At 38.9% G+C, this 15,996-nt stretch overlaps 3 protein-coding genes and 1 long non-coding RNA gene across 4 annotated transcripts; 3 read left to right on the top strand and 1 right to left on the bottom strand.

The window, feature by feature from the left end:
- Positions 15–1,392, bottom strand: LOC109722098. The gene is made up of 4 exons (XM_020249982.1): positions 1,160–1,392; positions 759–852; positions 500–614; positions 15–153 (listed from the first exon to the last, which is right to left on the bottom strand). The coding sequence occupies exons 1-4, from the start codon at positions 1,355–1,357 to the stop codon at positions 39–41; spliced, it is 522 nt and encodes a 173-aa protein (XP_020105571.1). The 5' UTR covers positions 1,358–1,392; the 3' UTR covers positions 15–38.
- On the top strand, positions 4,175–5,029 carry LOC109722450. Its single transcript, XM_020250517.1, has 2 exons — positions 4,175–4,672; positions 4,845–5,029. Exons 1-2 carry the CDS (start codon positions 4,430–4,432, stop codon positions 4,905–4,907), a joined length of 306 nt encoding a protein of 101 aa, XP_020106106.1. The 5' UTR covers positions 4,175–4,429; the 3' UTR covers positions 4,908–5,029.
- Positions 5,758–9,524, top strand: LOC109722333. Its single transcript, XR_002219451.1, has 3 exons — positions 5,758–5,772; positions 8,717–8,868; positions 9,262–9,524. It is a non-coding gene; the product is annotated as an uncharacterized LOC109722333 (long non-coding RNA).
- Positions 11,320–14,856, top strand: LOC109722468 (CDT1-like protein a, chloroplastic). Its single transcript, XM_020250536.1, has 7 exons — positions 11,320–11,700; positions 11,987–12,106; positions 12,234–12,468; positions 12,628–13,254; positions 13,656–13,857; positions 13,953–14,043; positions 14,429–14,856. The coding sequence occupies exons 1-7, from the start codon at positions 11,345–11,347 to the stop codon at positions 14,484–14,486; spliced, it is 1,689 nt and encodes a 562-aa protein (XP_020106125.1). The 5' UTR covers positions 11,320–11,344; the 3' UTR covers positions 14,487–14,856.

The raw sequence follows: 15,996 nt of genomic DNA, 5'->3' as shown, positions 1-15,996 counted from the left end.
AAACAATTCGGCAGAACTCCTTGCGCATGCGACCTCGATCAGCACCCAGTCGCTGACCGCCGCTTCCCCACTGCCTTAGTCACAAGCACCGCGTCTCGCTTTGCCGGAGAGTGTCCACAGGACCACCGCCCTCTGCATCCAAATTGAGTTTTCCTGAAAAAATTTTCAAAAATCACTTTAAAAAAAAACTACACATCAACATCTACATCTACGTAACTAAGCCTCGATCGCGGTAAAATCCTATCGATTTCATCCTAAAATTTGCTTCTTTCGCTCAACAAAACCTTCAACAATGCACACATATTAAACGAAAATAGATGAATCAATTTTTTTTTTAAAATGAAAAGAAACAGAGAGATCGTACTCTCCACGGGGTCGACAGATGGAATCAGATAGAATTCTACAACACATCAATGAAGGCAAAACAGAACTGAAGCAACATAATATTGTTGTAATATAGTTACAAAAGAAAGGAAAGATGAACTCACTCTCAACAGACCTGAATCGGATAGCAAACATCTCCTCCTTCAATTCCCCGTCGACGAAGTCCGTTGCGTGCCAAACGCACGATTTGTCGTTCCCACCATGCTCCCGCATCTTTGTCGTCGAAACAACTGCAAGCCACACCATCTCGCACATCAGATAACAATTACAAACCCTTCAAATCAAGAAAAACATAGCCCAAAGAAAAAAAAAAAAGAAAAGCAAATGGCGAAAAAAGGGAGGGAAAAAAACTAAAGGAATAATTTGGCTTCTACACAAAGTGACCAAAGGAATCCACAGCAAATATTTGTAGTGGAGTCTACAGAAGCCATATTTGTGACCAGAATCTGCACAACATTGGAAACAAAACTATACATAAGTAAATAAAAATAAAAAAAAGGAGAGAAAAAAAGGATTATCTCGGAAAATGAAATTAGCCACACAATAGAATAACTCAAGCTATTTTACTTCACTAAAAGCCCATCAGATTAGGTAATCCACTAAAAGAAATAAAGGGATAAAATTTATTACTTAAATAATGAAACATATAGCAGATAAATCATAGCAAAAAGAAGAAAATCTCACACAGAACATGAGGTTCAGGGAATAAACAAAAAAAAAGGGGGGGTTCGACAAAAGAGTGAAATCGAATTGAAAAAGGGCGATTGATTCACACAGGTAAGAGGGGGGGAAAAGAGCATTCTAGCAAAGGTTGAAGAAAGCAATATTTGATTCCCATAAAACTAATAGGTACGACGACCTTCTCGAGCTTGACGATGGGGGCAACCTGGGCCCCGGTGTCCTCGTCGTCGCCGGCCCCGGGCTCGTTGGTCTCCTCCTCGTCGCGGCGCTCGACGTCGGCGGTGCTCACCATGGCTACGGTGGTGGCAGAGACGCTCGCGGGCGCGCGCGCGCGCGCGAGAGAGAGAGAGAGAGAGAGAGAGAGAGAGAGAGAGAGAGCATGGGAGTGAGTGGGGGAGATGAAGGGGCAGAGCTCTCCCATTACGCGGAGAGGAGAGAGAGAGAGGGAGGGCAGCGCATAGGTGGCGGAGACGGCGCGTAGGGGTACGGGAGCAACGCGTAGGCGTACAGGAGAGAAGGAAAGGGAGAGAGAGAGAGGAGAGAAGAGGAGAAAAGGAGAGAGTGGCGGACAGGAGGGGACCACAGGCTGAAAAAAAAAAAAAGAGAAAGAGAGAAGGTACTTGGGCCCACCTCTGAAATCACGGTAGAGCCAGTTTTCGATTCGCCCTTTAATGTATTTGTATTGATAGTGTAGTAACCCGTGCGTTGCTACTGATAGATACTATTAAAATAAATTTAGTGTCTAACTAATATATCAAAAATTTATTATTATTTTAAAAATCAAAATAGCCCAAACATATTAGCTTCTTGCAAAAGTTTATTAATTTGCTAAAGTTGATTAGTAACAAAATGTTCATAGAAAGATAATAAGTATGTTAACCTATTGAGACGAAAAATGACATACTATTTAGGAGAGATTTAGATAAAAAAATCTAATAAAAATTAATCTTTTATAAATCAAAACAATCAAAGAGTTAAACTTTTTTGCATAAGTTATATTTTTATTCCCTCATTTTCTATATAAGCTAAGAAACTTATCCCTTCAAGAAAATAAAGACCTTTTTAGATCATATATCAATCTAATTTTATAAACATCTTATATCAATTAATAAAAAGAGTCATGAAAGTAGAAAAAAGTAAGCATATGAAAAGTTATATAATAAATTTTTAAGAGACAAAAAGATATACAACCTAACACAACCAAATATATTAAATATAATACAGAACTTTACTTTCGGGAAAAAAAAATATAAAAAACAAAGGATAGAAAAAGAAAAAATAATAAATCTTCAACATAACAAACACATTAGTTTGAATAGCATTCAAATAAAAAAAAACTTAAGAAAACTGAATAAAACTATTTAAGAAATTTCAACGATATAACATAAAGAATACATAAATCTTTTAAAATAACTCTTGAAATTTGAAGGAAAGCTCGATTTGATGAAGATGACAACGCTAAGCTCGGCGATGCAGCATGCAAACTTATACTGTATCCACATAACATGCTTGATCTTAGCCTCGGAGCTCGTAGAGGAGGAAAAGAAAGTAGAGAAGAAGAGATGATTTACTTTTTAGATTAGGATTAAAGTAGGTGAACCATTAATTAGGCGTTATGTTTGTAGGAAAGGTGAAGAGTTGGATTAAGGTGAGTAAACTATTAATTAGATGTTATAGGTGGAGAGAAGTCGACGTTATGTGTATAGGAAAGACGAAGGGTTAGGTTAAGGTTAGTGGATTATTAATTAGACGTTATACGTGAAGGGAAGGCAAAAAGTTGGTTTCGCTGAAGGAAGGAAACTCCGCCACGTGGCTTTTTTTTAGGGGAATAATGTATAGGTATAGATATCTTTATAATTTTGAAGTAGCTTCATTCCTTTGAAAGGTGGTAAAGTGTTCACTCCATCTAGGATAATTAGGCTATTGTGATACAGGTATGGAATTCTTTTTGCTGTAATTTTTTGAACTTTTGATGGATTTTTAGAGCTAAATCTACTTTTTTTTGTCATCTATTTAGGAAAAAAAGATAGAATTTTTACCAAGCTTTGCATTGTTAGAAATCTGAACTTGATGTTATTTTATGACATGGTAAACTAAAATGTCAGAAGTGTCGACATGGGCTACGCTACGAAGTGGATCAAATTATGAGAGGTTTTGTTTTCATAGTTAATTAAACAATTCTTGCTCTATTAGAAGCTGAAATTTTCTATCAAGCAATTAACATCTCAAGCCTCTCCTCTTTTGTTTGAGTTATTTCTTTTAGTAACACGATATTGTTTAGTAAAAATAATTAGATGACATAGTAAATTTAATTCTTAATGAATAAGCATTCAGCTCTCCATGTCATATCAAGTTCATTATAGTTTTTTATATTTATTTGAAAAACTTAATTGTTCGTTGGTGCATACTTAAACATCCTCACTGCGATCTACTTTCTTATACTAGTCTTATATTTTATTCAAACTTGTATTCTGTCAATTATATATCAGCCTCTCCATGGTAAAGATGATACAAAAACTTTACTAGCCCTTACTGGCAACAAATGTGTATGTGCTTTTTCGTAGGAAAAATGGGCCAAGAATCTTTATATTGCATCAATCTGCTACGGTTGAACTGTCTCTTGAAACTCGACGACGTAGAAGAAGTAATTTGACACCGCATTCAATTTTGGAAACATGAGGGTCCTGTTAATCTATCAACCGTCATATATGTAAAGTGCTAAGTTGCATTTAATATTTTCCTATAGATTAAAGCATTAAAAGGATGGGGGGAAAGAAAAGAGGCATAAAGGCCTCTTTAGTAATCTATTTATCTGTAAAAGAAAGAAATGCTGTATTGAGGTATGTATACATGCCAGATTGTTTTATTGTTTTGCTTCCCTTTTTTTGGCAATTGAAAGCTTAAATTCAAGGCTTTCTCAATTGCGCAAGTCACTTAAATTAGTGCAAGTGGGAAAATAAGTATGCAATTATTTGGTGATTGAAGCTGTAGCATGTAATCATAATTATGTCCAATCACGTTGCAATTGAAAGCTTAAATTCAAGGCTTTCTCAATTGCATTAGTCACTTAAATTAGTGCAAGTGGAAAAATAAGTATGGGATTATTTGGTGATTGAAACTGTAGCATGTAATCATAATTCTATCTAATCAGATTGCAAGCTACTAACAGATGGTGATGGGAAAATAAGTATGCAATTATTCTCTTTAGGTTAAGGGTATTTTAGTAATTTCATTCGGAAACTAATGGTAAATAAGTTGTTTTGAAATTGTTGTGCCACACAGTAATTTCTTTTCTAAAGACTTATCCTATCTTTGATCCTTTTGTGATACCATTAGTATGTTTTCTTTTAATCGTATTTAGGCTATGCGCAAGGAATACTCTCAGGCAAGGTTCTTATCAATTGCTCAAGCTCAGTTTTTGCGTGCTCCTGATGAGATTAAAATGTCTACCTCGCGATTGCGCCTTAAGAATACAGAGGATGAGCCTAGCGCCATTAATGTCCTTACTAGAGAAGATTTAATTCCAACAAGCATGCAGTTATCGAGTGACAAATTTTCATCCTTATCCTCGATGGCGTGTATAAAGGGTCAGCTTCGCTACTTAAAGGTGAATTTACTTTCCTGCATATGTTCTTTTCCCTGATAGACTCTGCGTACATATTCATACTTAGTTGATTGTTTTTTTGACTATTTTTTTGGGTCTCTTTTTTACTGTGAACCATTCTATCTGTTACCTTCTTGAGAGATAACTGAATATGATTTTAACGCTTTTCTTTAAGGGATTGGTGCTTTCCAATCAGAAAACACAGAATCAGTGCATTAATTCCTTCTCCAAGGCTTAGGATAATGCTAATTTCCAGACTTCTTCAGTTTCTGTGGAAGAAACTGCAAATAAGATTGATGATGAACCTTGCCCTATTTGTCAAGAGAGATACTATGAGCAGAAAATGATGTTTCAATGTGGCCATTCCTTATGTTGCAAGTATAAGTGTTATTGTAATTTTATAACACTAGACTTGTTCTTATGGTTTCTCTTCATGCCTAATAAACTACAAGCTGGAAAGAATGTCATAACTTTAGTCTTATGAACACCATGTGATATTAGTTTGGTGAATCCCTAAGGCCCGTGCACAATTGAGACACATGCTCTATATTTGCAAATTGTGCATTAATGTTACTTCTCTTTTTTACTTTTTTGGAAAAAAAGAATAAAATGTGGCTACTGTGATTTCAATTTTTGAAAACTGCTGCCATTATTTTTTATGTAGATTATCTACTATCTTTGTTATGAGTTAGTCTTTACCTAGGAATCATTTTTCTGTACAGTTTAGTTTTTTTGTTTCATACTTTTTCCTTCATTAGATGCGCTGCTTACCTTCAAAGATGAGTAACATGGGTGGTTATATGAATTCTGTTAGGTTCGTTTTGCTGTTACTTAAAAATTTGTCTAATTTCTTTTTTTTGCTAACCATAATATGGGATTTTGCAGGTTGTCTTCAAATGTCCGGACGGGCTTTAGGACATTCTGGAAAGTATGGCCAGAAATGGATTATGTGTCCTTCATGTCGTCAACGTATAGATTTTGAGAATATTGCGTATATGGTTGAGAAGAAAAATAAGGAAACTTCTTCCACATCTTTAAATTCTCACCAAACTGAAAATGTTTCAAAAAGTTCTATCATAGTAAAAGGATCCTACGGTACAAAGGTGTTGCCATGTTCCCTTTTATATCTTCTCTTTCATGTTTGTGTATCTACAAGAGGAATTTGTTCAAGCTCTTGAACCTTTTATTTTACCACTATACACTTATCTGAAGTAAAAGATAATTACCTATAACCCCAGTAAATTTTTCCTATTTATGAATACATACTTTGTATCAGACTTGAATGTGAAGTTAATTTCTTATGTTTACACCCTTTACTTGCCAAAAAAATGATTGTATTTAATGAAGTTGAATATACTAATTTCATCGTTTTTTTCTTTTAACTGTCACGCCCCGGGACCGGCGGAGGCCCTCCCGGTAGCGTGCCCAGACCCGCCATATGTCTACACATATAAGGCGTCTACAATAAAAGCGGAAGTAAAAGCAAGAGATGGAACAATTAAGAGAAGTGAAATAACAAGCAACTAATGATATCAGAGCGATGTAAAGTTCTAAACATCTATACTCATGGTAAAAGAACATAACTAATACATAAAAGTAAACATAAGTTATACAGTATCAGCCTCTAATACAAAAATGGTGGTCTCTAGTACACTGGTAAAACTCTCAACCTCTCCAAAATAAAGTACACGAGAGGTAGACCACCTAGCAAGTCGTCCTCGAAGGAAGCTAGCTCGAAGCAACTCCCTTCCCGCGGTCCCTGGCCTCACCCTGAGTGGAAGGCTCTGAAAACATCGAGAAGAAGAGGGCGTGAGAACTATAATTTATAGTTCCCAGTGGGCAATTACTGACCTCAGCTCAATGCACAACTAGGCCCCAAAAGAAAAGGGGTAAATAATGACATATAGTAATATGCGATAAGTAGCGAACATGAATACTGCTGAAAGGAAACATGATTGAAATGCTATGCTACTATGTCTCAACATAAAACACAAGTAAACCTCACGATGCAATATGTCAAGGCACAAGAGTAAACCCTATCCGAATAACCGAGTATACTACGATGCAATAATGAAACCGGCAAGTATACTAAGTGTATCAATGCTACATCATAAGCGTGTCCATGTAATCCAACTACTAATCCTATCTAGTAGTGATTGTTCATATTCAACACCGTATCGATTTCCATTTCCAATATAAGGACCTACCCAAGGTAGTCCAGCTTGTGCCGCCTAAGTGCCTGTGGTAGCCCAACATCCCTACTCTTGGAATGTGTCTGTCCCACTCGACCCCGTAGGCTTCTCAATACCGCACGAGCGAACAAAAATCGCATAGGCCAACTCGGGAGTGCCGGCTTGTGGGGAGCGACCCTCACAAGCATGTGCGAATGAGCACAATGGCAAACAAGCAAGGTCACGGTCTCAAGTACCCAATCCTCATGTCTCTAACATGGTATAGTCACTAGTATCCCGAAGATCTAGTTCAAGTCATAATGTGAAGTCCCAACACACATTTGCTTAGTGCCTCTTTATGACACTTAAGCTCCACAACTAATCATGTTCCAATTAAGACATTAACATTAATGCTCACTATGCCCCGGGCCCCAATGCCTCTTCATGACATTGGCCCAATCTCACATATCATCTAAGTCCCTAAGCCTCTCTAGGCTTTCAAAAATCCCTAATGTCACATCTGGTATATGGTTTGAATGCATGAAAGCAAGGTTCGTTTTCACAATAGGGATTATAATTTCAAATCGCAACTAGAATGCTAGGCCACACATGCATGCTCTCTACTATATAGAGGTCCCAAAATTTACTACACATAACCTATGCATGTTAAGCACTCTAAAATTCATAATAAATACATTTAACATGAAAATGCAATAATTTCAACTTTACGAAGCATTTAACACCAAATATGAGCATTTCTCATATTGTATGCTAGGCCAAACCCACCGAACCGTCGCGTAGGGTCTCGATTCGCCGAACGGAGTTGTCCACGAGCCTCAAGATACCCTAAAAGTAATCAGCGAAGAGATACGAGGGCATTACGACCATCTTATAAGATCAAACATTAACCTAGAAGTAAAAATGGCCAAAACTCACCTCAAGGGAAGAAACCTCTTCCAAAGCTCCAAAAGAGAGCTAGAACCCTTCCAAACCATGCCCAAGGAAGGTTCTAAACCAAACGATCTAGCCCCAAAAGCCCTAGATTCAAAAAGCCCAAAATCAAACCCTAAATCTCATTCTAGGGTTCCAAATGGTGAAAACCTACCAAATCAAGGATTAAAAGGTAGAATCCAAGTACTAACCTCCCAAGATGCCTCCAAACAAGCTCCAAATCTTCTAGGGTTGAAGATTGGCCCACCACCAAGCTCTACAAGCAAACTCCAAGCCTTGCAAAGGTGGAAAAGAGAGAATGGGGTTGAGCTCCAAGCTCCCTCAAACTAGCTCCTCTCCTTCTCCTCCTCCTTCTTCTCTCTCTAGGAAGTGTAGGGAGAGGATGAGAATGAGAAAATGAGAGAGGGGAGAGGAGGAAATGGCTAATAAGCCCATCTAATGTAATAAAATCCAACCAGGCCCCTCAAAAATCCAAAAATACATCAGCCCGGTCTGGGCAGTTTTCGCCCAGAGGGACCGGTCTCTCCCCAGCAGGGACCGGTCTCTCGCTGCGAACCCGAAAAACCAGCGTTCGGGAACCGGTCTCTCCCTGCGCGGGACCGGTCTCTAACTGCGAAGACACGTTCGGGAACCGGTCTCGCCTGCCAGGGACCGGTTGCCTCAGGCTGCCTCAACACTGCTCACTGGGGGAACCGGTCTCTCCTTCCAGGGACCGGTCCCAGAGAGTAAAAACTCTCAGGACTTGTCCAGAATTCCAGTTTTCGAACTTTTTAGGTCGGCAAACATTCTACAACCCTCCACCAAGTGTGGAAAAGTTCGAAATACATTCAAACACTCGAACCTCGCAATTTGCAAAGGTCCAGTGTGTTACATTAACGAAGTTGAATATACTAATTCCATCGTTTTTTGTTTCTTCCTTGCCAAGATTGAAGCTGTCGCCAAAAGAATCTTGTGGATAATATCTACTGAAAAAGAGGCCAAAATTCTTGTCTTTTCCAGCTGGAACGATGTCCTTGGTTTGTTGGAGCATGCTTTGGTTGCTAATGGTGTCATGTTTGTCCGGATGAAAGGAGGCAGGTATAGACTATACAACTTTTATAAGTTTCACTTCATTCTTATTACAATGGGCTGTTCTAGTACTATGGTGAAGTTATCCAGTGCTATGGTAAAGTTGTAGACTTAGGTCAGATTCCAATCATTTATGCCATATAGCGCCTACTTCCTATTAATAATAATTTTCGTTTGCCGTACTTTTCACCTGAAATAACTAAAATTCTCTTGATCCCACCTAAGCATCCGGGCACATGAAATGACTAATGTGCGCTGTACAGCGAAGGCTCTCCTTTAAATATGCCGTACCTTGGATCATAGTTCATCGAGATAGTGCTATTTTCTGTACACTTTAAAAGAATTGAATGTGTATGTTACCTTAACATATCGTCTAAGCAAAAATAGTAACTTGACTAACAGGAAATCACAAGTGGCGCTTGCCCAATTCAAAGGAGACATAAGTGTTGCTAACAGTGGCAAAACAAAAAGAATGCCTTCCAGTGAGAAGTCCATTCAAAGCCCTCTTGATGCTAATCCAGCATGGAGCAAATGGTCTCAATCTTTTGGAAGCACAGCATGTCATTTTAGTGGAGCCATTGCTCAACCTTGCAGCGGAAGCACAAGCCATAAACCGGATCCATAGAGTTGGACAGGGCAAGAAAACATTTATACACCGCTTCATCGTATGAATGTAGCTTCTTCTTCATCTCACTCTACTCTTTATCTTTCTCACCTACATAATCTGTTTACTCTTCATTACAGGTGAAGGATAGCATCGAGGAGAGTATCTAGAAGTTAAACAGGAGCAGGAGTGCGTGCTCCATAATGAGCACGAAAGTTAAGAAGCTCAGAGATGAGCCGCTTTTGACGCTTAAAGATGTCGAGTCTCTATTTCCTTTGACAGTGCCTAGTGAACTAGGTGTAGAGGAGGATGATGATCAAGCCGATAGCTTGAGGCATTTAGCTCCCTCTGTTGCTGCTGGTCTAGCAGCTGAGCAGAGAGTAATGGAGGGCTGTTATAACTCGTAACTAAGTCCTAGGAGATTCATTCATGGGAACATTTCGATGCTCGCAATTTAATTGAGTCATAGGAGATTCATTCATGGGAATATATGTTGCCTCTGTCACTGCTCTAGATCATTGCTTATAGTTTTGTTTCAAGGATGATTGTATCATCTTATTGCAATTTAGTTATATAACTCTCTTTTTTTTTTCGGATATAACAGATTGTTGGTTTTATAATTAATATCAAATGGAAAAATCCCATTGTAATTTGTTGATATTAGTATTTTTTTTCATATTAGTTTTAAATTGCCAACGGTCAAAAACTGTCGGTATATGCGTCTTATGCCAGTTTTAACGACGGTTTAAGAACTGTTGCTAGAGATCATCTTCACCAATGGTTAGTAAAAGTGCTGGGAAAAGGTTATACTAGCAATGATATTGTAACGGTCACCTGAATTTTTACCAGCAGTTTTAGAACTGCTTGAGCAAATATTACCAGCAGTTTTTGTATTCTTTACCACAGTTTTGGCTGCTGGTATATGCCTATTTTTTTGTAGTGTCATTAAATTATTGATTCGATACCCAGCTAAGGACTAAGGCCCTATTTGGGTGCATGAATAAGACATGTCTACATGAACATCTTATTCAATGTCGGTGTATTCTTTTATTAAGTTTGAAAATACAAAGCTAGAAATATGTTTCAGCTCTATTTGAGTGTTGGAATATGTTATTCAAGAATAACTTATTTGAAAAAAATTTCTAGCATTATTGTAAGAAAAGAGTTTGATTTGTACTCCTTCTGAAGTTTAGGTATCCATAAATTGGTAGGATAATATACTTCAACTATGAAGTAATTTATCTTATTTGAAAAGAATAACTTGATACCAAATATAATATCTAATTTTGATTTTTTGTTTGAAAAAAATAATTTGAAGGCCGAATATAACATTAAATTTTAGATATTTTATTATTCTCCTCATCTATACAAGCTTAAGATGTATGATTGAGTTTTGTTCTCTTACCAAAATTTTAACTCGACATAAGTAAACTTGGCCCAATACGTTTCAAATCCTAAATTCTTATTTTGACACAGACCGTTTATAGCGCAAGTGATAAAAAGTTTGGCGATTAGTATCCGAGGTTCCAAATTTAAATTCCACTTGATTCATATTTTCAGCTATATTTATTTCTAAAGAAAATAAATAAAGCGGACAGTATACTACCTTTCTCTCAAAAAAAAAAAAATTTTCTTTTGACTCGACCTGACCCGACCAGATCAGATCCGTTTGGTCTGAAATTGGGTCTACAACCTCCGTCAAATTTCCGGTCCGGACGGGCGTCGGATCGAGCAAATCTAAACCCGCTCCGAAACTGCGCTCAAGCCTTATCCCAAGTTCCCAACCAAGGAACCCGACTCCCTCCTCATTCTCGCGGGAAAACCTTTTTATATCCCTTCCCCTCCCCCTTTCCCCCGCTCCGACCACAACCCCTCCCCCAAATGGAACCCCTCGCCCCATCGTCATCGTCGTCGTCGTCGTCGTCGAAGAAGCCTCCGATCGATCCCTCCCCCGCCGCTGCCGCCGCCGACGACGACGGCCGGATCTGGACCCCGGAGAAGCCGCCCCAGCTCCCGCGGCGGAGCCGCAACCGGAGCCTGGCCTTCTCGGTGAAGGAGGTGAAGCAAGCAGCCCTGCAGCTACAGAGGCCCGAGAAGGGATCGGGATCTGATGCTGCCGGTGCAGATCTCGGCCGATCCGACGACGCCCTCTCGTTCGTGGAGCGTCAGCTGCGAACGGAGTCCGATCGCAGATCGAGCCCGTTGAAGCCCAAGCCGCAGATCAGGCTACCGGAGAAGTAAGATCTCCAATCCTATCAATCTTGCAACAGATTTAGGGATTTTAGACATACATATAGGTTATCTGATGCCAGTTTGATGTATTTCTTCAAATTAGTTTGATTAAATTGGATACTTTGTATCTTCGGATTGTTAATTAAGTTTTTCACTCCAGTTTTTACTATGTTTTGCATTTTTTAGATCAATTAGAAGAAAAAGTTCAATTCTTTGCGCACAAAATTTTGATTGGCAAAATATGTGGTTCTCGATTCTCCATTGAAAGTAGCTAATTTATTGCTGTTTCAGATACGAGATACTGTGCGAGTTTTTCAATTCTATGGAAAGCTCGATCCGGTTGCTTCGCCTGAAGGGATCCATGTTGACATTTCCAAACATCTGTACTAGTATTCAACATTTGACTGAGAGGTGCTTTTATCTCTTCACTTGGCCAAATTAGTTATTTTGATTCATTTATAACTAAGCACATAGGAAATGATCGAGCTTTTACTTTACCGATCTCTCTAAAGAAATTAATCTTAATTGCTGTATTTAGGAGGTTTACTTACGAGCATTTAGCGCAAATTAAGCACATATTATCGGAAGCCATTTTGATCAAGAAGGTGCTTTTGCGCGATGAGACAACTTGCTGCATGAAGCCGGAGCTTCAGATAACTCTGCAGCTTGAGGCTGTAGGGAGCAATTCGAAGCAGAAGGGCGAAACTGGATATTCAATTTTGAGGAGGCTCTTCAGAGAAAGGCTTGTAGATTTCTTCAAAGAACATCCAGAGGTATCGATATTAGCCTCCTTCGACTCTCTTTTAAAAATTGAAGTTTTTGTTTTCCAGGTCTCTTCTTAGTCTATGTAATTTCTGCAACTTATTAAGTCGGTTTTAAGTCGCCGATTACAGAAGTAGGCGTTTTTGTTAATTGTGAATCGGTGCTTGTAGGGGGATGAAATTCCAGTAGCGGAGTTGCCACATCCGTTTAACCGATCAAAACCAAGTGAAATTGCAACATCAGAACCAAGAGCCATCACTGATTTGCAGTTTGCAGAATCACCTTCTATTTCTTCTCCTCTGCACCAACCTGTTGTTCTGTCTCACATGTCTCAGTCTTTCCGTAAACGGTTTTCTCAGAAGAAAGATGCATTACCAGATTCATGTACGACATCTTTCGCATGTATCAGAAGTGCTTCTCAAAGAGACGATCCTCCGGTTTCTCTGCTTCCATTGTCCAAACAATCTGTTCCAAAACCACCTGTGATTACAAAATCATTGCAGAGTTCTCCCATTTCAATGAAAAAAGTTGAGGGTACCCCTGCCAAGGTCGTCTCTACGCCAATTAGGCTAATGACCGCTACACCAGATCTCCAAACACCGAAGAGATGTTATACAGATAAAGGTTTTGATTCTCCCCAACTGAAGAAGGTACCGAAGCGATCAGCGCGAACTAAATTATTCAACACACCGACAAAGAATGTGGAAGCAAGGGAAGAGGAGGAGGAAAACAGAAGTTCCAGCAATGAAGATCATGATGATATCCTGGGTTTTCTACCAAAGACTCTGTTACAATCTGTAAGTGCTCTCTTACTAAGGAATATTCTTTTTGTACTTGGTTCATATTTGTGGGCAAGCCTTCCTACTCTAGATCTTTGTTTCATACGCGATGATTTCGATAATGGCATGATTTGGGTTGGTTTTGGAAATACTCTAATTACATTTAGTTTACTAGTCTCGGTTACTTCATGTCTTATGCTCACTACATCCAGATTGTTTAGTTCTTTTAGGCTCCAATGAGTTGAATGAGTTGATTTTCAGTAGTGATTATTAACTGTAAACTTAACTAAATTGTTGAAACATTCTCATGTATTTTGATGCATTCCAACCTATAAGAGTGTTCATCATATGTGTTTCCTAATAGTTTAATGCACCTTTTAGCGAAATCAGAAGAAACATGACATTTTAGCTCCCTGCAGATAAGAGAGAAGGAAAGGAAAGCTTGGGAGGACAAACAGGCCGGAGCTGCTGATATTGTTAGACGGCAGAAGTTGATAGCATCTTTGCCTAGTACTTTTGACATGATCTTACTTATCTGTCAGTCACTGAATCGAACAGTGATGACAAAGCAGGAGCTTATTTATAAGATATTTGCAAGTCACTCAAAAATAGCTGACAGAGGTAGGGTCATTCATCTGCAAAATATTCATTTGCATGTCTTTTGCATATAAGTCAACTGTTATTGAGAATACAGATCATTTTTTTTGGATTTCTAGGTAAAGTTGAAGAACAGTTGAAACTGTTGCAAGAACTTGTTCCAGATTGGATCTCTGAAAAGACGGCACTTAGTGGAGATCTTCTCTACTGGTGAGCTTACTGAACTCTCTATGTTCATTTTGCCGCAGTTCGAAATTGCGAGATATTATTAGTATGATTTATAAACTGGTTGTTATCAGATGAAAAATATGTATCAGTGTCCTCTGCTGTCAAGATCTAGTCTTCAGAATTTGAAGTCAAATAGATCGAAGTTGAATATATGGAAATTGAGCTTGTCAAAGTAGTTAATTTTTAATATTTCTTTGCTCGAGTAATCACACATAATTGCATAATGTGGAACTAAATCTAAAATTTTTTTCCCAGTTAATCATCTGGAGAAGCTTACCTACAAAACTGTTTTGTTAAAGTATCTATCTGGAATAGTAACTCTGTTGTTCTGACAAACCATAATTAATCCCTATATTCTTGTTTTCAGTGTTAACATGATAGCGAGTGCAGACGAGATTCGACAAAGACTAGTAGAAGCTGAGTAGAAGGAGCATGTCCCTTGGAATTGAGATACTAAGCAAAGCACATTGCGTGGTCATTTTGTTAAGCAGCTTTTTGTCTCACAAAATTTGGTAGTAGCAAATGGAAGCTGCAATTTACATACATTATGCCGAGTACAGAGATTTTTGCGAAGCTCTCTCAATGCTCGCCCGATCTTATATTGTTCTCGTCAGATTTTATATTGCTTTTTAGAAGTTAAATGTTGTAAATAAACCATTCTCACTCTTGATGCGTAAAAGCATTGCTTTTCCTGGTATTGTGCTCATTGGAGCTCCTTGTTGAGTTAACATATTCTTCTAATGAGAAATCTTATCCTGCAAAGCTACCGAAATTGTCCAGGAATATTTATCAGAATCGAAGCACATAAATTTGTTGTGGATCACTTAAACCATGCCTTTATTTTTGCACAATGCAAATCATTTTGCAACTCCAGAAGAGTATGTTGAAATCTATAACATACATGAATTCTCAGTTTTGGAACAGGTGGCGAGCGTGGAGGCGCGGGCAGGGGCGAGCGCGGGTCGCGGGCAGGCGGGCGCGCGTGGCGGGGCGCCGCGTGGGGCGGGCAGGCGAGCTGGCGCGGGGGTGGGGCGAGCTGGCGCGGGCGCAGGCGCGGCGCGCGGGCGGGCGGGCGGTGCGGGGGTGGGGCGAGCGGGCGCAGGCACGGCGCGGCGCGCGGGCCGCGGGCAGGTGGGGCCCAGCCGGGGAGAGGAGCGGGAGAGGGAGAGGGAGAGGAGAGNGTATTGTGCTCATTGGAGCTCCTTGTTGAGTTAACATATTCTTCTAATGAGAAATCTTATCCTGCAAAGCTACCGAAATTGTCCAGGAATATTTATCAGAATCGAAGCACATAAATTTGCTGTGGATCACTTGAACCATGCCTTTATTTTTGCACAATGCAAATCATTTTGCAACTCCAGAAGAGTATGTTGAAAATTTGAAATACTTACTAGGAGGCAGTAGTGATACAATGTTTCAGGAGTAAAACTATGCTTTTGGTAATTGGTTTTTCGGTTGTTCGGAGTCTTGTAATCAAAGCATGGAGATGTCAACGGGTCGGATTCGGGACGGATTTTTAAAAATCCAAACCTGAACCCGACTCCAAACCCAAGATCTGAACTCGAACCCGACGGATTTTAAAAATTCATATCCAAACCCGAACCCAACCAAAAATCCGAAACCCGAGCCCCTGTTTTTTAATATTTCAAAATATATTATATTAAATCTAAAATTTTAAAATACAAATTCAAATATAACATCAAATTTATTATATATATATATATATATATAATACAAAATAAATTCGGGTTCGGATTAGGTACAGTCAAAATCCATATCCGTCGGATTTCTATTTTTAATATCCGAATCCATATCCATTTAGCATCGGATATATCCGTTTTATTCGGGTTCGGGTTTGGATAAAATTTTGGGTATCCATACCCATTGACATCCCTATCAAAGCATGTGACAAGTGAATCTGTAATTCATTCCAAA

The sequence above is a fragment of the Ananas comosus genome, linkage group 16 (assembly GCF_001540865.1).
Source record: "Ananas comosus cultivar F153 linkage group 16, ASM154086v1, whole genome shotgun sequence".
Classification (NCBI taxonomy): domain Eukaryota; kingdom Viridiplantae; phylum Streptophyta; class Magnoliopsida; order Poales; family Bromeliaceae; genus Ananas; species Ananas comosus.
This window is presented reverse-complemented; position numbering and strand designations above follow the sequence as displayed.

Excerpts from the sequence above, each read along its gene's own strand:
- LOC109722098 (XM_020249982.1), bottom strand. The coding sequence starts at position 1,357 with ATGGTGAGCACCGCCGACGTCGAGCGCCGCGACGAGGAGGAGACCAAC. Across the intron at positions 615-758 it reads GATTCCTTTGGTCACTTTGT|TTGTTTCGACGACAAAGATG; the intron begins GTAGAAGCCAAA and ends TGTGGCTTGCAG. Across the intron at positions 154-499 it reads ATGTTTGCTATCCGATTCAG|GAAAACTCAATTTGGATGCA; the intron begins GTCTGTTGAGAG and ends AAATTTTTTCAG.
- LOC109722450 (XM_020250517.1), top strand. The coding sequence starts at position 4,430 with ATGCGCAAGGAATACTCTCAGGCAAGGTTCTTATCAATTGCTCAAGCT. Across the intron at positions 4,673-4,844 it reads GTCAGCTTCGCTACTTAAAG|GGATTGGTGCTTTCCAATCA; the intron begins GTGAATTTACTT and ends CTTTTCTTTAAG.
- LOC109722468 (XM_020250536.1), top strand. The coding sequence starts at position 11,345 with ATGGAACCCCTCGCCCCATCGTCATCGTCGTCGTCGTCGTCGTCGAAG. Across the intron at positions 13,858-13,952 it reads CTCAAAAATAGCTGACAGAG|GTAAAGTTGAAGAACAGTTG; the intron begins GTAGGGTCATTC and ends TTGGATTTCTAG. Across the intron at positions 14,044-14,428 it reads AGTGGAGATCTTCTCTACTG|TGTTAACATGATAGCGAGTG; the intron begins GTGAGCTTACTG and ends TCTTGTTTTCAG.